A 22564-nucleotide genomic window follows, 5' to 3' on the forward strand; every position below is an offset into this window, starting at 1 on the left:
AATTCCAGAACCACACGGGGGGACCTAGTGAATGACCTGCAGAGAGCTGGGATCAAAGTAACAAACCCTACCATCAGTAACACACTACGCCGCCTGGGACTCAAATCCTACAGTGCCAGACGTGTCCCCCTGCTTAATCCAGTACATGTCCAGGCCCGTCTGAAGTTTGCTAGAGTGCATTTGGATGATCCAGAAGAGGATTGGGATAATGTCATATGGTCAGATGAAACCAAAATATAACTTTTTGGTAAAACCTCAACTCGTCGTGTTTGGAGGACAAAGAATGCTGAGTTGCATCCAAAGAACACCATACCTACTGTGAAGCATGGGGATGGAAACATCATGCTTTGGGGCTGTTTTTCTGCAAAGGGACCAGGACGACTGATCCATTTACATTACATTTACGTCATTTAGCAGACGCTCTTATCCAGAGCGACTTACAGTTAGTGCATACATTATTCTTTAAAAAAATAATAATTATACTGGCCCCCCGTGGGAAACGAACCCACAACCCTGGCGTTACAAACGCCATGCTCTACCAACTGAGCTACCTCCCTGCCGGCCATTCCCTCCCCTACCCTGGGCCAATTGTGCACCGCCCCATTGGTCTCCCGGTTGCGGCCGTCTACAGCAGAGCCTGGATTCGAACCAGGATCTCTAGTGGCACAGCTAGAACTGCGATGCAGTGCCTTAGACCACTGCACCATTCGGGAGGTTAGAGCCGTGTAAAGGAAAGAATGAATGGGGCCATGTATCGTGATATTTTGAGTGAAAACCTCCTTCCATCAGCAAGGGCATTGAAGATGAAACATGGCTGGGTCTTTCAGCATGACAATGATCCCAAACACACCGCCCGGGCAACGAAGGAGTGGCTTCGTAAGAAGCATTTCAAGGTCCTGGAGTGGCCTAGCCAGTCTCCAGATCTCAACCCCATAGAAAATCTTTGGAGGGAGTTGAAAGTCTGTGTTGCCCAGCGACAGCCCCAACACATCACTGCTCAAGAGGAGATCTGCATGGAGGAATGGGCCAAAATACCAGCAACAGTGTGTGAAAACCTTGTGAAGACATACAGAAAACGTTTGACCTGTGTCATTGCCAACAAAGGGTATATAACTAAGTATTGAGAAACTTTTGTTATTGACCAAATACTTAATTTCCACCATAATTTGTAAATAAATTCATTAAAAATCATACAGGGCGGCAGGTAGCTTAGTGGTTAAGAGCGTTGTGCCAGTAACCGAAAGGTCGCTGGTTCTAATCCCCGAGCCGACTAGGTGAAAAAACTGTCTGTGCCCTTGAGCAAGGCACTTAACCCTAATTGCTCCTGTAAGTTGCTCTGGATAAGAGCGTCTGCTAAATGACCAATTTATTTATTTTCTTTTTAAGTGGGAGAACTTGCACAATTGGTGGCTGACTAAATACTTTTTTTCCCCACTGTATATATATATATATATATATATATATATATATATATATTTGCTATTTAAAATATATCCATTCAAATATCTTGCATATCTTATTTTCCATCATTACCCATTAATATGCGTAATAATGTCGGCAGAATTTAACCTATAACCCGGATTGCCATTGTATTACATTACATTTTTGTCAAGCAATTATTATTTTAGCAAACAATTATTGTGGTTCAACCTATATTCTCCCTAACATCCTTACCCCCTTGCAACAGATGTGGGGTAAACATACACACACATACTCTAACACACTCAACCCCTTTCCTCCGCAATCAACCACAAGATTTGATGCTCAGATAGTTTGTTTATAGTATGACCATCTGTAGAGAATCTACAGATGGACTATCCGGACTATCCAAATAAAGTGTGTCCTGTTACGTTGCAAAGGATGAGCACCTTCAATAACACTGTCAGTTCTGCAATTTTTGTAAGAGCATGTGACAATAAAGAGATGCACTATCAACCCTTAAGAGGTTACTGTGCATTTCACAGTAGCTTAACGGGAGTTAGTTGCCTGGAAGTTGCTGTGAATTTGTCATTAACTGGCAGCCAAGTGTTTGTAAGTTATTGTAAATTTCACAGTAACTTAATAGCCAGTAACTGCTAGTAACTTACTTGCAACTAGCTGCTAGCAATGTACTGTACTTTCACTGAACTGTCTGGGTCCGTGGTGATGATGACCATGGTGGCAGGTAGCTTAGTGGGTAAGAGCGTTGTGCCAGTAAACGAAAGGTCGCTGGTTCTAATCCCCGAGCTGATTAGGTAAAAAATCTGTCGATGTGCCCTTGAGCAAGGCACTTAACCCTAATTGCTTCTGTAAGTCGCTCTGGATAAGAGCGTCTGCTAAATGACTAAAATGTAAATGTAAATGTGGCTCCTCATCTCAGGAAGGGGATGTGGACAATTGGTACAGCTGTCCCACACTCTTCCAGCGTCTGCTCTCCAACAGCATAGGGGCCAGTGGAACAGTCCGGTTGAACAGGAAGAGGTTGCCGGCATTCGGAAGCAGGAAGATGCAGAGCGGGGTGGTGGAGTTCAAGGAGAATGGTCGACAGCTGGCAGAAAAGTGGCATGACAAATGCGATGTCAATGTCCTCTTCGCTGTCCATACAGCAACCATGTCAGCCACAGGGAAGGTGGAACACATGACGGAAGAGAGAAAGATCAAACCAGACTGTGTGCTTGACTATAACTTTATTTTCTTCCCAATACACTTGAGAGTGCTTCAAGGCTTCAAGACGGGTCACTCAACCGAGACTGCGCTCGTCTGTGTCACGGCAACTCTCCGCACTGACAAAGCTGACTCTCCTCTGTTCTCATCCTCCTAGATTTATCCGCTGCCTTCGACACAGTGAATCATCAGATCCTCCTCTCCACCATCTCAGAGCTAGGCGTTTCAGGCTCTGCACACTCTTGGTTTGCATCCTACCTGGGAGGCCACACCTACCAGGTGACGTGGATAAGATCTGTCTGCACCACGTACTTTCCCTACTGGTGTCCCCCAGGGCTCAGTTCTAGGCCCTCTTCTCTCTATATACCAAGTCACAGTTCTATCATCTCCTCACATGGTCTCTCCTATCAGTGCTATGCGGATGACACAACTACTTTTCTCCTTTCCCCCGTCTGACACCCAAGTGGCGACACGCATCTTTGCGTGCCTGGCAAATATCTCAGCTTGGATGTTGGCCCTCCAGCTCCAGGTCCACAATATGGCACTGATCTTCCTCCCGGGGAAGGCCTGCCTGCTCCAAGACCTCTCCATCACGTTTGACAACTCCACGATGTCCCCCCACACCAAGTGACATCATAACTGAATATGTTGTCATTAAAATTGAATTATTTAAGACAATACATATTTCATCAGAAAGCAGTGCAGGTCCTAATCCAGGCACTTATCATCTCCTGTCTGGACTACTGCAACTCGCTGTTGGTTGGGCTCCCCGATTGTGCCATCAAACCCCTGCAACTTATCCAGAATTCTGATAGCTACTTTATTGAGGAAAAATGTACTTACTATGACTGAGATATGTGGTTGTCCCACCTAGCTATCTTAAGATGAATGCACTAACTGTAAGTTGCTCTGGATAAGAGCATCTGCTAAATTAAACAAATATGTTAATGTTAAGGTATAACCTCAAAATGGGGGCAGTGGATAAGGTGGACATGCTAAACAGCTATGAGGAATGCGCTCGGAAAACTACTTTCCATCTGATCGACACTGCCCTCAATGGCAGCATAGTTCACCGCCAGCTAACAGGTGAGATGATTACAGAACAACATTTTTTGTAATTAGACATACAAAACACAGACAGTTCCGTTATCCAATATCTCACCCACCTACCCACTCCCTCATCCTCCCCACAGGTGAGGTGATTACCTATCAAAAGTACAGAGAGAACCTCATGAGAGAGCTGCTGGAGGAGCATCCATTCACTGGGGGCCGTCCTGCTGCAGACAATCCCCTACACCTCACTTCACTGCATTTTCCCTCCAAAGTCCCTCAAACTGCTGCTCATGGCAGTCGCACACAGAGGCACTGCAAAGTATGCCTGTCCAGCATTAGGAGAAGAAAGCAGAGAAGGTTGACAAAGTAAATGTGTTTAGCTTTTGACACACCCTTGAACCATATGCTCAAGCACTCTTGATCACATCTCCAGCAATTACTGACTGACTGACTTGACAGGTGACCTGTCATGATACTATGCCTTTAGGGGTGGGGGATGGGAATGCATTTTTTGTTGCGCAATCACTACATGAATACTGAAAAATGGGTTATGCATATTTATAAGTTGTCAGTCTTTTCTTGCAGTTTTTTTTTCTCCCTCTAGTAAAACTAGTTATTGTTTTTGTTGTTCAACTACTACCAATACTTCAATAAAATAGACAACCATTACATATAGGCCCATGTCTTTTCTTGCAGTTTTTTTCTTCCAGTAAAACTGTAAAGTAGTTTACGTTCAAACAATATGTTGCTAGCATACAATATGTTGCTAGCATACACAAGCTGGCCTCAATCTTTGGGAAGAAAGATTATGATGTTTGCAAATAATGATCAATAGTGTTTGTGTGTGTGGTTTCTGAAAGTACAGAATAAAGAGGAATTATCAGTAATTAGAATGCAATATCAGGATATAGCAATAAAATGATATTACAATGAAGTAACATAACACTGTTCTTAAATAATAAGTTGCATTGACAAAATCGCAATTATTAATAGCTAGTTTTCCTTCCAATTGGCGACAGATTTTCATGTGAATATTCTAAAATAGGTGTTTCCACCAAACAGACTTATTGCAGATAAATCAGTGTGTGATGACGTAGCGCACACAAAATGTACTTTTTCGCTTAAGATTTCATGTACCGAATAAAAATGTAAAGTTCAATGTGTTTCCATTGCATTTTCAACTCTATCGATAGCTTTATCACAAAAACAGTTACATTAAAAAGCAAATGTGCCTACTCTGGTCTTGGCACGTGCTCACAGATACAGTGTGGGAAGGCTAATCTACATAATAAGATTATTATGGAAAAGAGCTAGAATATTTTGTTTGTGTGCATGGTTTCCGACTCGTAGCGGGAGGACCACAGACCATATCATGGTGTGACTCCAAGTTTACTTCGATATGATGGTTTTTATATCAATATTTGTGCAAAAAGGCATTTCCACTGCCATGTCTCACATAATTCATGTTACCAACACAAAAACATCCCACCATGTCGAACAAACAAATCTGTCGGCATTTATAAAATTGTACCGAACTTCCTGTTTCCATCACAGCTGTCATGATATTTTTGATATACTGATATAATGATATACATACGAAACAGTAAGAAACAGAAACTGAAGAACGCCACAAGGGCTCCAGAAGGGGGCAGGACAGCAGAGCAAAGCTATGTAAAAATGGCCAAATGAATACACAGGCCATGGTCATGATAAGGCCAAGGCAGCTTCAAAGGATACAACACAAGCTAATACTTCTCTGATGCCATTAGCATTGTTTTACAGAGCTAATAGAATTTAGTATAACACCATAAAGGTTATACAATTAATAGCTTGTGTTTCTGCAGTTAAAAAGGAATACGCACAGAATACATTATGCTCCATTCATAGCTACATAACGTGTGATACAGTAGAAAAAACATAACACGATATACAGAAAATATTATGATAACATAATAAGGCACTTTCTTTGATAGGAACGCACACACAAGTAATTATTAGTAAGGAAAACAACAATGAAGGCAATGCGGGCGCCGGCCGGAAAATGAGCTGGGGCAAAAAAGTTTGGGCAGGTTCTGTTCTGACTGGAGATGTGCAAATGCCTGCATACTTGACCTGGGGAAACACTGAGGGAATGCTTGAGCTCTCATCAAAGTGATACGTTTGTCTGGCTCATCTAGCTAATCCTTGTCCTACATTAGCATAGCATGCCTCAAACGTAAATTGTCCGCCACAGTAAAAAGGGCTACTTCTTTGTGAATTAATGAGGAGGCGGAATGCATCTCATTTCAAACTGTTGTTTGAAAATAAAATTGTTGTTTGTTAATAATTAAAAAATGACAAGTTAAAAAATAGCCTATAGATAATTAGCAGGCAGCATGCCTTGGTTTGAGGGCAGCACGGGTTAACTGTCCTGTTACATAACAATCACATTTTGGAACAGTGAGTGCATTCTAACATCACATACATAATAAAACTCATGCTGGGGGGACCGTCAGAGATATTTAGAACTCACACGTGAAAAGGTTAACGTTACCGACCAGTACCATGTGAGTACCTAACAGTGTGTGCCATAAGCGCATCTGAAGTATCCTATAAAAATATAATTGTAGAACCTGTCATTGGTTCTACCTGGAACCAGAGGGTTCTTCATGAGAGGGTTCTAAATAGAACTCAAAAGGGTTCCCTTACACTATAGGGAAAAATCAAAGGGTTCTACGTGGCACCCAAAAGGGTTCCCCCATAGGGACAGATGAAAAAACCATGGAACCAGAGGGTTCTTCATGAGAGGGTTCTATGTAGAACCCATTTGGCTTCCCCTACAAGGACAAAACAAAGATCCCACCTAGGATTTCTAGTGAGAGGGTTCTAAAATAGTTAATTATAATCTTTTAACAATCTCTATCATACCCACAGACCCGGTGGTGTAGCAGGAAATTCAAGTTGAAATCCCAAGTGAGGTTCACTCCCAAGTAATCAGACTACAGCAGCATACTGGCCCTTATAGCAATAATACATTAAACCAGCTCTAAAAATACAGTGATTTTTTTTATATTTACCGTATTTTCACAGCAACCAGTAGCCGGGACTTTTTTAACAGTGTAATGATGAACCATACAAATGGTTATACAAAGGGTTATTCAACGACCCGATATAAAAAAAGGTTCTTCATACCCCAAAAAAGGGTTCCCCTACATGGATAAAATGAAGAACTGTGTTTGGTACCAACTATAATATATTGTTTTGAGTGCATCACAGGGTTGTCACTAGCTTCCACAGCCACAAAGTCAGAATTATGGCTAAACCCCACCTATTTCTACAATTTCGCTTAAAAAAAAAAAGTTTTTTAAACCTGACCCTAACCTTAACCCTAACCACACTGTTAACCTTATGCCTAACCCTAACCTTAAATACATTTTAGTTTTCATAAATTTTTACGATTTAGCCTTTGTGGCTATGGAATCTAGTAGAAACCCCATCACAGCAGTAAAGAACCCTTCCTGATATGCAAAGAAAAATGGTTACACATAGAGTATCACCCTCACCCCTGACAAAGAACCCCTCAAAAACATTTATTTATTTTTTTGTGTAGGGATGTGCGACTCCAGGGGCTGACTGAAAAGTCGTCCACAGCCATTCTTTCCACCTTATGTTCGACAGCTAGGTCTGTGTGTGTGTTCAGTCAAAACTGCAACTTCGATGATTAATGTCCCTTTGGAATTGCCTTTTTTTCTCCTACCCCTCCCTGTCTTGTGTTTGATTTCACTCTTCCCGGCCTTGCCCTCTGTATTTCCAATGTGTTGAGCTGCTATCGATCTCTGTCTGGCGTTCTGGTGTTTTTTGCCCTCTCGATGTTCTCTCCATACTGTATTTCAGGTCATTCTACAGTTTTTCCGTAAAGGACAGTTATGAAATTAGAAAAACTTGACTTTTTACTAGTTTTGGTGGCTTGTGACTTGATGGCCGTCACAATGCCTGCCCTGGAACTTGCCATAACATGCAATTCATTTGCAATAAATGCAGCAACTCAAGTACTATGTAACAAATGTTAATACAATGTTATTACTAGTTTTACTACAAAGTTATGAGCAACTTAATGTAAAGTATTTCCGACTAATGCTGTATGGGTTGTATAAGTATAAAGACCATTAGGACATACAGTTGAAGTCGAAGTTTACATACACTTAGGTTGGACTCATTAAAACTAGTTTTTCAACCACTCCACAAAATTCTTGTTAACAAACTATCGTTTTGGCAAGTCGGTTAGGACATCTACTTTGTGCATGACACAAGTAATTTTTCCAACAATTGTTTACAGACAGATTATTTCACTTATAATTCACTGCATCACAATTCCAGTGGGTCAGATGTTTACACACATTAAGTTGACTGTGCCTTTAAACAGCTTGGAAAATGTGGATATATTGAAGCAACATCTCAAGACATCAGTCAGGAAGTTAAAGCTTGGTCGCAAATGGGTCTTCCAAATGGACAATGACCCCAAGCATGCTTCCAAAGTTGTGGCAAAATGGCTTAAGGACAACAAAGTCAAGGTATTGGAGTGGCCATCACAAAGCCCTGACCTCAATCCTATAGAACATTTGTGGGCAGAACTTTTAGTTACACCAGCTGTCAGGAGGAATGGGCCAGAATTCACCCAACCTATTGTGGGAAGCTTGTGGAAGGCTACCCGAAACGTTTGACCCAAGTTAAACAATGTTAAAGGCAATGCTACCAAATACTAATTGAGTGTATGTAAACGTCTGACCCACTGGGAATGTGATGAAAAAAGAAAAGCTGAAATAAATCATTCTCTCTACTATTATTCTGACATTTCACATTCTTAAAATAAAGGGGTGATCCTAACTGACCTAAGACAGGGAATTCTTATTAGGATTAAATGTCAGGAATTGTGAAAAACTGAGTTTAAATGTATTTGGCTAAGGTGTATGTAAACTTCCGACTTCAACTGTACATCTATTCAAAATGTATAATGTATGTTAGAGTGAGTGTGATGCCCACACTCTTTCCGTCTATCTCTGGATCAATAGAAATGAGAGATAGAGGTAGCATTTAATAGAGCTTGCTTTCCAAATCAATACAGATTTATCCAACAGGTCAACTGTATCTTCTGAGCAATTTCAGATACCACAAGTTACTATTTAGTTATGAAATGATACAGTGAGTGCACTGCTATAGTCTTACTCTCAGAAAATTATATTGATTTAGCCCGAAGCCATCGAAAAGCTAGTATATTATTAGTGAGGAGTATTTTGAACCTGCTTTAGATCTCTCGTTCGGTGCACTTTGCCAGTATCTAGTTGTTTGGGGATTCCAAGAGAGGGATGCTTGTAATGGAGTCTTTAATTAATGTGGTTAAAGAAAGACACAGCTAAAGATATAAGCTACATTTAATGTCTACACAGCTCTGGGTTTACAGTACAACCTGTCCGGAAGGCAGATCTGTGTGTGTGTGTATGGCATGTGTGCATGGATCTGTGAGTCATCAGTGTCTCCACTCCCACTCTTCCCGAGTTCCCCCTACTCTCTGGCTAACAACAATGTAGAAAATACCCTGAATAAATATTTAAAAAATGACGAACTCACACCTTCACCACTCTTTTCCCCTCAGCTCCCCCTGCTCTACGGCTTTCTGTCAACGAGACCTTGGTGGTAGACCCCGGGAAGGACGTGACCCTGTCATGCGAGGTTACCGCCGGATTCCCTAAGCCCACCGTCACCTGGTCGCGCTACCTCAACCCGTTGCCGAGAAACTCGTTGGTAAGAGACGGGACTCTGACGCTGCGCTTAGTGACGCCCGCTGACTCAGGCTTCTACAACTGCACGGCAGTCAACAATGTGGGGAATCCGGCCAAGAGGAACGTCAACCTCCTCGTCCGAAGTGAGTGTGGGTGTATGTTTGGGCATGTCTGGAGGGTTCGATTTGCACTGATATACCGTAGTGTGTGTGGGTTTGACTCTTTGTGCATGTCTATTTGAGGGTTTGAATTTACACTGATGTACAGTCGGGTCTGAAATGATTGGCACCCTTGATAAAGATGAGCAAAAAAGACTATAGAAAAAAATACACAAATACTGAGCTACAGTATATTGAATGCAAAAAGAATGGAGAAATTATATTATTTTATAGTAATACAATTGCTTAGAGAACAAGATTTTTTTTAACAAGTAATCTGTTTTTTTCTCAAAAAGAAAGGGGTCAAAATTATTGGCACCTCTGTTTTCAATACCTTTCAATACCTCACCTTGCGAGGATAATGGCACTGAGCCTTTTCAAAAAACAATTTCTCCATACAGAATCTTTGCAAATGCTTGATATCCTTGGACTGCCCTCTTCAATTCAAACCAGAGAATTTCAATGGGGTTCAATTCCGGAGACTTTGATTTTGTTGTCAATTAACCTCTTAAGGATCGGAACCTTTTTTTCAATTTTCGCCTAAAATGACATACCCAAATCTAACTGCCTGTAGCTCAGGACCTGAAGCAAGGATATGCATATTCTTGATACCATTTGAAAGGAAACACTTTGAAGTTTGTGGAAATGTGAAATTAATGTAGGAGAATATAACACATTAGATCTGGTAAAAGATAATACAAACAAAAAAACATGCATTTTCTATTTATTACAATTTAGATTTTGGACACTACATGGCAGCAGTGTGTGTGCAAAGTGTTAGATTCATCCATTGAAGCATTGCAATACTGGACTATTTTGTATCAAGTCTGCCCAAATATGCCGAATTGGTCAATTGATACATTTTCAAGTACATAACTATAGAGAACATACAAAAACAAAAATCCAGAAATTACAGAATAAGACCAGTACAATAAGACCACTACATCACTGGGGCCAAGCTCCCTGCCATTCAGGACCTTTATACCAGGCGGTGTCAGAAGCCCTAAAATATTGTCAAAGACTCCAGCCACCCAAGTCATAGACTGTTATCTCTGCTACCGCACGTTAAGTGGGTACAGGTGCCCCAAATCTGGAACCAACAGGAACTTGAACAGCTTCTACCCCCAAGCCATAAGACTGCTAAATAGTTAGTTAAATAGTTAACCAAATAGCTACCCGGACTATTTGCATTGACCCTTTTTGCACTAACTTTTTTTACTCATCACATACGCTGCTGCTACTGTTTCTTATCTGTCACTTTATTCCTAGTTATAGTATACAGTATGTACATATCTTTCTCAATTACCTTGTACCCCTGCACATCGACTCTGTATTGGTGCCCCTTGTACATAGACAAGTTATTGTTACTCATTGTGTATTTATTATCAATTTCATTTTTACATGTTTTACTTTTCCATTATTTCTCTATTTTCTTTCTCTCAGTATGGTTGGGAAGGGCCTATAAGCATTTCACTGCTAGTGTACATGTGATGAAGCATGTGACGAATATTTTGTTGTTGTTGATTTATCTAAAGATAATATTTGAATGTTAAGGATATTGTGATAAAAGTTTGAGACAGTCCCAATGTTTTCCCTTTGATAAAGTAATTCAATCATCTCATCGATAGGAGTTACCAGCGCAGTATTTTTTTGTAACAATCCTTTTTAACAATGAATTACCTTACTTGAAGGTACCTAAACAAATGTGTTTAGGATATTATTTAAAAATGTGGCCTTTGAACACTGGAGAGAATCTACAAAGCCCTCTCTCTTCCCATTCCCCAAATCCTTGGGACATAGTAGCAGGTAGGAAGGCTAGGTTGTGGAATATAGGCAAGTGTCTAAAAATGTCATTACTCAGTTTATATTTGCGTTGAACTTTCCTCTATGTCTTCAATGTATGAGTGATAATTGGATTTCGTTTAATCCTGCCAACAGAAATAAGGTCTGCTATAAAGGGGAGACAATGTAAAGACATTATAGCACAATATTGACTCTCAATTTTAAGACATGACAAATCCTATGGTTGGTGAATGCTATGTGATTAACTTGCACCACCCAGTAAGACAATTTAAGGTTAGAAGTCCACACAATTCTTTGGACAGCTGTAGTTTTTTATAACTTACAGTGGGGGAAAAAAGTATTTAGTCAGCCACCAATTGTGCAAGTTCTCCCACTTAAAAAGACGAGAGAGGCCTGTAATTTTCATCATAGGTACACGTCAACTATGACAGACAAAATGAGAAAAAAAATCCAGAAAATCACATTGTAGGATTTTTAATGAATTTATTTGCAAATTATGGTGGAAAATAAGTATTTGGTCACCTACAAACAAGCAAGATTTCTGGCTCTCACAGACCTGTAACTTCTTCTTTAAGAGGCTCCTCTGTCCTCCACTCGTTACCTGTATTAATGGCACCTGTTTGAACTTGTTATCAGTATAAAAGACACCTGTCCACAACCTCAAACAGTCACACTCCAAACTCCACTATGGCCAAGACCAAAGAGCTGTCAAAGGACACCAGAAACAAAATTGTAGACCTGCACCAGGCTGGGAAGACTGAATCTGCAATAGGTAAGCAGCTTGGTTTGAAGAAATCAACTGTGGGAGCAATTATTAGGAAATGGAAGACATACAAGACCACTGATAATCTCCCTCGATCTGGGGCTCCACGCAAGATATCACCCCCGTGGGGTCAAAATGATCACAAGAACAGTGAGCAAAAATCCCAGAACCACACGGGGGGACCTAGTGAATGACCTGCAGAGAGCTGGGACCAAATTAACAAAGCCTACCATCAGTAACACACTACGCCGCCAGGGACTCAAATCCTGCAGTGCCAGACGTGTCCCCCCTGCTTAAGCCAGTACATGTCCAGGCCCGTCTGAAGTTTGCTAGAGTGCATTTGGATGATCCAGAAGAGGATTGGGAGAATGTCATATGGTCAGATGAAACCAAAATAGAACTTTTTTGGTAAAAACTCAACTCGTCGTGTTTGGAGGACAAAGAATGCTGAGTTGCATCCAAAGAACACCATACCTACTGTGAAGCATGGGGGTGGAAACATCATGCTTTGGGGCTGTTTTTCTGCAAAGGGACCAGGACGATTGATCTGTGTAAAGGAAAGAATGAATGGGGCCATGTATCGTGAGATTTTGAGTGAAAACCTCCTTCCATCAGCAAGGGCATTGAAGATGAAACGTGGCTGGGTCTTTCAGCATGACAATGATCCCAAACACACCGCCCGGGAAACGAAGGAGTGGCTTCGTAAGAAGCATTTCAAGGTCCTGGAGTGGCCTAGCCAGTCTCCAGATCTCAACCCCATAGAAAATCTTTGGAGGGAGATGAAAGTCCGTGTTGCCCAGCGACAGCCCCAAAACATCACTGCTCTAGAGGAGATCTGCATGGAGGAATGGGCCAAAATACCAGCAACAGTGTGTGAAAACCTTGTGAAGACTTACAGAAAATGTTTGACCTGTGTCATTGCCAACAAAGGGTATATAACAAAGTATTGAGAAACTTTTGTTATTGACCAAATACTTATTTTCCACCATAATTTGCAAATAAATTCATTAAAAAATCCTACAATGTGATTTTCTGGATTTTTTTTTCTCATTTTGTCTGTCATAGTTGACGTGTACCTATGATGAAAATTACAGGCCTCTCTCATCTTTTTAAGTGGGAGAACTTGCACAATTGGTGGCTGACTAAATACTTTTTTTCCCCACTGTATATGAGCCTTCTTATTTTGCCATAAAAATGTGCCTATTGCTGTATTTAGGCGAGTAAAGGTTTTAGCAGGAATTTTACATTGAAAACAGATAAAGCAGTCTCGGTAAGACATACATTTTCAGTGAAGCAACCCGACCTGCTAGAGACATAGGGAGGGGCATCCAACGGTCTAGATCTTCAGTAATTTTACTAACCACAGGAAGGTAGTTCAAAGCATATATTTTCCCATAGTCTGACGTAACATTAACACCCATGTAGTGCATGCTCGTATCAGTCCATGGGTAGTTGGCTTTGATAGTTGAGGGTGCATCACCAAATGTCATCATTGCAATAGTTTTACAAACATACATTTTATAGCCTGATGAAGCACCATATTCATCTATGAATTAATTGATTAATTTTGTTACTATCTCCAAAATGATTTTTGCTTAAATCTTTGTAAATATTTTAGACTTACAATTTAGTAAACTTACAGGTCTATGGGAACCATAGTCTAGTGGGTCCTTCCCAGGCTTCTTTAAAAGGGTGATGGTTGCTTCACGCCAAGTATCTGGGTATTTATTGCTCTCTATAACCTCATCAACAACCCCTCTGATTAGTGGTATTAGTTATTTACTGAAAGTTTTATAAAACTCACAGGGGAACCCATCAGAATCCGGACACTTCCCATTTTCTTGCTTCTGATGGCTGCTTCTATTTTTAAATCAGTAATGGGGGCATCTAAGGCTGGAATGGGCTACAAGACCATCGCCAAGCAGCTTGGTGAGAAGGTGACAACAGTTGGTGCGATTATTCGCAAATGGAAGAAACACAAAAGAACTGTCAATCTCCCTCGGCCTGGGGCTCCATTCAAGTTCTCACCTCGTGGAGTTGCAATGATCATGAGAACGGTGAGGAATCAGCCCAGAACTACACGGGAGGATCTTGTCAATGATTTCAAGGCAGCTGGGACCATAGTCACCAAGAAAACAATTGGTAACACACTACGCCGTGAAGGACTGAAATCCTGCAGAGCCCGCAAGGTCCCCCTGCTCAAGAAAGCACATATACAGGCCCGTCTGAAGTTTGCCAATGAACATCTGAATGATTCAGAGGAGAACTGGGTGAAAGTGTTGAGACCAAAATCGAGCTCTTTGGCATCAACTCAACTCGCCGTGTTTGGAGGAGGAGGAATGCTGCCTATGACCCCAAGAACACCATCCCCACCGTCAAACATGGAGGTGGAAAAATTATGCTTTGGGGTCATAGGTATTCCAGCATGACAATGACCCAAAACACACGGCCAAGGCCACAAAGGAGTGGCTCAAGAAGAAGCACATTAAGGTCCTGGAGTGGCCTAGCCAGATACTGTAGAATACAATGTATATACTGTATATACAGTACCAGTCAAAGGTTTGGACACGCCTACTCATTCAAGTTTTTATTTTAATTTTTTACTATTTTCTACATTGTAGAATAAGACATCAAAGACATCATTTTACATTTACATTTTAGTCATTTAGCAGACGCTCTTATCCAGAGCGACTTACAGGAGCAATTAGGGTTAAGTGCCTTGCTCAAGGGCACATTAACGTCATTTAGCAGACGCTCTTAGCCAGAGCGACTCACAAATTGGTGCGTTCACCCTATAGCCAGTGGGATAACCACTTTACAATTTGGGGGGTTAGAAGGAATACTTTATCCCTATCCCAGGTATTCCTTAAAGAGGTGGGGTTTCAAATGTCTCCGGAAGGTGGTGAGTGACTCCGCTGTCCTGGCGTCGTGAGGGTAGCTTGTTCCACCATTGGGGTGCCAGAGCAGCGAACAGTTTTGACTGGGCTGAGCGGGAGCTATGCTTCCCGCAGAGGAAGGGAGCCAGCAGGCCAGAGGTGGATGAACGCAATGCCCTCGTTTGGGTGTAGGGACTGATCAGAGCCTGAAGGTACAGAGGTGCCGTTCCCCCTCACTGCTCCATAGGCAAGCACCGTGGTCTTGTAGCGGATGCGAGCTTCAACTGGAAGCCAGTGGAGTGTGCGGAGGAGGGGTGACGTGAGAGAACTTGGGAAGGTTGAACACCAGACGGGCTGCGGCATTCTGGATGAGTTGTAGGGGTTTAATGGCACAGGCAGGAGGCCAGCCAACAGCGAGTTGCAGTAGTCCAGACGGGAGATGACAAGTGCCTGGACCAGGACCTGCGCCGCTTCCTGTGTAAGGCAGGGTCGCACTCTCCGAATGTTGTAGAGCATGAACCTGCAGAGCGGGTCACCGCCTTGATGTTGGCGGAGAATGACAGGGTGTTGTCCAGGGTCACGCCTAGGCTCTTCGCACTCTGGGAGGAGGACACACGGAGTTGTCAACCGTGATGGCGAGATCATGGAACGGGCAGTCCTTCCCCGGGAGGAAGAGCAGCTCCGTCTTGCCAGGGTTCAGCTTGAGGTGGTGATCCGTCATCCATACTGATATGTCTGCCAGACATGCAGAGATGCGATTCGCCACCTGGTTATCAGAAGGGGAAAGGAGAAGATTAGTTGTGTATCGTCAGCGTAGCAATGATAGGAAAGGCCATGTGAGGATATGACAGAGCCAAGTGACTTGGTGTATAGGGAGAAAAGGAGAGGGCCTAGAACCGAGCCCTGGGGGACACCAGTGGTGAGACACGTGGTGCGGAGACAGCTTCCCGCCACGCCACTTGGTAGGAGCGACCGGTCAGGTAGGACGCAATCCAGAAGTGAGCCGCGCCGGAGATGCCCAGCTCGGAGAGGGTGGAGAGGAGGATCTGATGGTTCACAGTATCAAAGGCAGCAGACAGGTCTAGAAGGACAAGAGCAGAGGAGAGAGAGTTAGCTTTAGCAGTGCGGAGAGTCTCCGTGACACAGAGAAGAGCAGTCTCAGTTGAATGACCAGTCCTGAAACCTGATTGGTTTGGATCAAGAAGGTCATTCTGAGAGAGATAGCAAGAGAGTTGGCTAAAGACGGCACGCTCAATAGTTTTGGAAAAAAAGAAAGAAGGGATACTGGTCTGTAGTTGTTGACATCAGTGGGGTCGAGTGTTGGTTTTTTGAGAAGGGGAGCAACTCTCGCTCTCTTGAAGACGGAAGGGACATGACCAGCGGTCAAGGATGAGTTGATCAGCGAGGTGAGGTAGGGGAGAAGGTCACCGGAGATGGTCTGGAGAAGGGAGGAGGGGTGGGGTCAAGTGGGCAGGTTGTTGGGCGCCTGCAGTCACAAGTCGCAGGATTTTATCTGGAGAGAGAGGGGGAAATAAGTCAAAGCATAGGGTAGGGCACTGTGAGCAGGACCAGCAGTGTCATTAGACTTAACAAACGAGGATCGGATGTCGTCAACCTTCTTTTCAAAGTGGTTGACGAAGTCATCCACAGAGAGAGAGGGAGGGGGAGGGATTCAGGAGGGAGGAAAATGTGGCAAAGAGCTTCCTAGGGTTAGAGGCAGATGCTTGGAATTTAGAGTGGTAGAAGGTGGCCTTAGCAGCAGAAACAGATGAAGAAAATGTAGAGAGGAGGGAGTGAAAAGATGCCAGGTCGGCAGGGGTTTAGTTTTCTTCCATTTCCGCTCCGCTGCCCGGAGCTCTGTTCTGTGAGCTCGCAATGAGTCATCAAGCCACGGAGCTGGAGGGGAGGACCGAGCCGGCCGGGAGGATAGGGGACACAGAGAGTCAAAGGATGCAGAGGGGGAGGAGAGAGGAGGGTTGAGGAGGCAGAATCAGGAGATTGGAGGGGGGAAGGATTGAGCAGAGGAAGAGATGATAGGATGGAAGAGGAGAGAGTAGTGGGAGAGAGAGAGCGAAGGTTGCGGCGCGCATTACCATCTGTGTAGGGGCAGAGTGAGTAGTGTGGGAGGAGAGTGAGAGAGAAAAGGAAACAAAGTAGTGGTCGGAGACATGGAGGGGAGTTGCAGTGAGATTAGTAGAGGAGCAGCATCTAGTGAAGATGAGGTCAAGCGTATTGCCTGCCTTGTGAGTAGGGGGACGGTGAGAGGGTGAGGTCAAAAGAGGAGAAAGTGGAAAGAAGGAGGCAGAGAGAAATGAGTCAAATGTGGACATAGGGAGGTTGAAATCCCCCCAAAACTGTGAGGGGTGAGCCATCCTCAGGGGAAGGAACTTATCAAGGCGTCAAGCTCATTGATGAACTCTCCAAGGGAACCTGGAGGGCGATAGATGACAAGGATATTAAGCTTAAATGGGCTAGTGACTGTGACAGCATGGAATTCAAATGAGGAGATAGACAGATGGGTTAGGGGAAAAATTGAGAATGTCCACTTGGGAGAGATGAGGATTCCTGTACCACCACCCCTCTGACCAGATGCTCTCGGGGTATGCGAAACACATGGTCAGACGAGGAGAGAGCAGTAGGAGTAGCAGTGTTTTCAGTGGTGATCCATGTTTCGGTCAGCGCCAGGAAGTCGAGGGACTGGAGGTTGGCATAGGCTGGGATGAAGTCAGCTTTGTTGGCAGCAGAACGGCAGTTCCAGAGGCTGCCTGCGACCTGGAAATAACACATATGGAATCATGTAGTAACCAAAAAGGTGTTAAACAAATCAAAATATATTATATACTTGAGATTCTTCAAATAGCCACCCTTTGCCTTGATGAAATCTTTGCACACTCCAGGAGCTTTGCACACTCTTGGCATTCTCTCAACCAGCTTCATGAGGTTCACCTGGAATGCATTTAAATTAACAGGAGGCCACTGTGTTCTTGGGGACCTTCAATGCTGCAGAGATTTTTTGGTACCCTTCCCCAGATCTCTGCCTCAACACAATCCTGTCTCAGAGCTCTATGGGCAATTCCTTCGACCTCATGGCTTGGTTTCTGCTATGACATGCATTGTCAACTGTGGGACCTTATATAGACAGGTGTGTGCCTTTCCAAATCATGTCCAAATCAATTTACCACAGGTGGACTCCAATTAAGTTGTAGAAACATCTCAATGATGATCAATAGAAACAGGATGCACCTGAGCTCAATTTCAGTCTCATAGCAAAGGGTCTGAATACTTATGTAAATAAGTTATTTCTCTTTTTTATTTTTAATACATTTGCCCAAAACATTGAAAATCTGTTTTCGCTTTGTCATTATGGGGTATTGTGTGTAGATGGCTGAGCATGTTTTTTAAAAAAATAATCAATTTTAGAATAAGGCTTTAACGTAACAAAATGTGGGAAAAGTCAAGGGGTCTGAATACTTTCCGAAGGCACTGTATCTGAATTCCCAGTCATGCGAAATCCATAGATTAGGACCTAATTTATTTATTTCATTTGACTGATTTCCTTATATGAACTGTAACTCAGTAAAATCTTTGAAATTGTTGCATGTTGCGTTGATATTTTTGTTCAGTGTAGAATACAGTGTTGATTTAAATGTTTCAACATTCTCCTATTTCGTTTCGAAGTTGAGAAGGTGCACGATGATAGCCCTGGGCCTCTGTGTTTCCTTTGCTCCAGGCCTACGCTGGGCTGCAGGCACGGATCTGTTGGTCTTTCTATGACCAGAGGTGTAGCAGCCTCAATTTTCAAGACCTCCCTCAGCATCTTGTCCAAAATGTAGACATTTTCTGCCCCCTTTCGGCATTGGTTTCGACCCCAAAAATGTGAATATTATTACAACAAGTCTCCCTTCTTTTGTAATTCCTCTACCTGGCCCATCAGGTAGCTAATAGCCTGGTCTTGTTGTATTAACTTCCCATGTGTTCCTCATTTTTCTTTTCAATGTGGGTCATCCGTTTATCATTTTCTCCAGTGTAGCCTTCATGCCATCGATAGAGGTTTACATTTTGCAGCATGAGGTGGCTGTCTCTGTTTCGGCTGTAATGGCGGCCTCTACTACCTTGTGGAGTTGGGGTCGGTGAATGGCTTAAACATTCTCTTTGAATGGCTTAAAAATTCTCTTTGATGCCGTCTTTCTCTTGAATACTTATCTTTACTCATTGCCAGTCCGATTTAGAAGGTCAATGATGTACTTTTAACTTGTGAAAGTCAATTTAGGCTGAAATTGTAACAGAGCTCGATTAACACACAGCCTTCCCCCAGAACAGCAGTTGGTGGAGGGCACCCCTCTAACATTGAAGATTTAGAGCAGTTTACAATTACCAAATTGTCAGTAGAAAGGTGCAGCAAGCTCATTGATGGCTACAATAATAATTTGTTGGCAGTCATCTTGGCCAAAGGCTGTGCAACCAAGTACTAGCTCCGGGGTACCAATAGTTTTCTCCAAGCCATTTGTATTTATTTTCAAAATTAAAATGTAAACTTACGTTTACAAAAGTAAATTGGTTCTGCAATGTTGAAAATCCAATAACAAAGTGTGGAGACCAAAATCATTTTTCAATTTCAGCTTATTTGAGAAGAAATAGGGAATTATTAAGAAAAGTACAAGGGCACCAATATATTTGCCCGCAACTGTATTGCATTACAATATGTGTATACTCTTGAAAGCATAGCTTTGTGTTTGTGTGTTTGTGTATGTACGCGCATATGTGCACGTCTACATGTGTGTGAATGTCATCCTGCTGATCTGATATTAGCTTTGACTCTACACAAGCAGGTCCAGACTTCAGGTTGTGTCCGTCTAAACAAATGCCGCTGGCTATTTGTATCACTTTTAATCATCTTTTTTTACTCTGATTAATTGGAGCCAAGTGGAAGTAATTAAAGAAGGAGCAGACGAAGTGTGTTTAGTGTGTGTGTGTGTGTTGGGAGAGGAGTTGGGTGGGTGCGTGCGTGCATGTGGTATATTGTACATAATGAGTGTGTGTGTGTGTGTAAGTGTGTGTGTCGGTGTACTGTGTCCGTGTGTGTGTACGTATATTTTTGTATTACACATATGTGTATGTGTGTGTGTGTTTTCCCCTTCCCTGTTAATGGGAGACACACAAGCCCAGGTGGCGAGATAGCACGCAGACAAGTGCTTCGTAAGCGCCTCGCTAAAGTATAAAGTGCAACTTATGGTCTCCATCTATTTGAGTGTGGCGGGCTAACCATATGGCGGTGAAGTTAAGTCTCCTGTCCTCACCAACCCCACTTGCCAAGCTAGTTTGCATGCTTGGCGAAGCATGGAGTTACAAGGTTTTTATTTTTCCTCTCCTGCACTCCTGCACTCTCACTGGGGTGGTACTAGTGATGTAACGTTTGATACCAGAGCGTCGAGGCATGCGTCAAAGCAGCTAACTTCAAAGCAGTGTGCTGATGTGTGTATCACTTTAGCAGAAGTACATCATCAATGACGTCCAAAGCTTTGTATGATCACATGCTTTTTCAAACTGTGTGTTGCAAAATGCGAGATCCCACTTATTTCGCCGTAGTTCCGGTGCTTTTTCTGATTCCCAGCGGCTTTCAAACACTGACCTCTACTGGACACCGTACTTACAAATATAGTTAGGATTCTGTACAAAAAGATTCACCTGACTGGTATGGAACATTCAGATATGTAAGGGTATAAGGTGGAATACTGTTGAAGCCACACTATTTGTTCTTTCTGCACTGTTGTTCAAATAATGTATTTTATTTAGTATAGTATAAGCTTCTGTCTTAAGCATCCTAAACAATGCAATTTTTTTAAAATAGTCAACTTGAAGGCAAAAAAGGAATGCACGATGTAAGATGTGTCATGACTCTCATGTGATGGTCCCACGTGAGAAGCCCAAGATCAGAATACAGAGAAGCAGCAGTCTACAGATCTCTCTCTCTCCCGTGGTCACTTTTATGAACACGGAAGGGATTGATGTGGGGGGTTTTATGACCCCTCCCACCTTTCCTAAATGGTTTGCAACAAATGACTCCTTGTTGGTCCCTGGTATTGGCGATCTGAATGTCTCTGTGTTACAGGGACAGATTGCCACCAAAACCTTTTTCTCCAAAAGATTGGACATTGGAACGTTATTTCTAACGTCTAAGTGGTTGGAATGGTTGGTGGGGATCTAAAGGATAATCATGTCATATTGTTTATTGTTTTGTGATGTCATTAAGGATGGTATTACTAAATAACTGTATCTCTGGAAGTGTACACATTTCAGTTATCAGGTTTGCATCTAAATGTTGTGTAAAATATATGATTAAGTATGAGAATACGTTTGTGAAGATAGCAATGTGATTTTTGCCTTCTAAATGAGATAATCGTTTTTCATAGAAACTTTTGCCAGTCAGTAACCACACCCAAGTAAGCACAGACATTGGGTCGGCATGATGGAATCCAGCCAGAGTTAGGATATTGAGAATGACAGCCATGAACATTATGAGGTGACTACCCAAGCCATTTAAACTGGAACAACCATTTCAGTAATGGGTGCAAAAAATCGAACTTACTGATCGGATTAGTTTAGAAACGTATGTTATTTATTTTGTGTAGCATAAGATTATGCAAAAACACAGATATATATATATCTTTTTTTTTAAAGAAATCTACCTGCAATAGAGCATGCAGGGAAATATGATAATGATAATGATTATGGTACACATTTGGCTTTTTAGGGTACCACCCCAGTGACCAAGCCATTAGTTCCATTTATCTGGCAAAACAGAAATGTACCTTCACACGTACCCCTTATTTTGAGAGTGAGAGTGTGATGACTACCTTTTTATTCAAAATATTGGGTACAGAAATGTACCATTATACTCTTTATCCACAGATGTTACTAAAAGGTACTGAACAGTACCATGTGAGATCATTGTGTGTACCTCTGAAGGTACATTATATGTATTTTGTATTTTGTTGGGACAGTCATTGTTGTTAGTATGGATCTCCTTCCTTTTCTCTTTGTTTATTCTCGCTTTTTAATTTCACTCTATTCTTCTCCCTCCCTCCTTCCTACCTACCTAATCACACCTACGTGCCCTGTTTGTTCCCTCCCTCATTCTTGACTCATCACTTTCCCTCTATCTTTTCCTCTTCTTTCTCCCTCTTCCCATCCTCTCTTTCTTATGCTCTCTCCTTCCTCCTCCGCCCCTCTCTATCCTCATCCTTATTACTTTCTCTCTTATAATTTCCTCCTCCTTCTCCCACCCCATTCTTCCTTACCCATCTCTCCCTTTCTCCTTCCTTACCCCTCCTTCCCTCCTCTTGCCTTCCTTTCCTCCTTTTCCCCTCCCTACACCCCCTTCTCTTCCCCTCTTTCTACCGACTCCTTCCCTCCCTACACCCCTCCTCCTTCTCTCACCCCCTTCTCTTCCCCTCATTCTACTGACTCCTTCTCTCCCTACACCCCTCCTACTCCTCCTACTCCTCCTTCTCT

General features: G+C 42.6%; 1 protein-coding gene across 1 annotated transcript in view; it reads left to right on the forward strand.

The window, feature by feature from the left end:
• LOC121544503 (MAM domain-containing glycosylphosphatidylinositol anchor protein 1) overlaps nucleotides 1-22564 on the forward strand; it is a 334863-nt gene that overhangs the window by 175804 nt on the left and 136495 nt on the right. The window contains exon 6 of the mRNA XM_041854426.2: nucleotides 9326-9595. Within this exon, the coding sequence (XP_041710360.1) occupies nucleotides 9326-9595 (270 nt within the window). The remainder of the gene's footprint in view (nucleotides 1-9325; nucleotides 9596-22564) is intronic.

Source organism: Coregonus clupeaformis, chromosome 29, assembly GCF_020615455.1.
Source record: "Coregonus clupeaformis isolate EN_2021a chromosome 29, ASM2061545v1, whole genome shotgun sequence".
Classification (NCBI taxonomy): domain Eukaryota; kingdom Metazoa; phylum Chordata; class Actinopteri; order Salmoniformes; family Salmonidae; genus Coregonus; species Coregonus clupeaformis.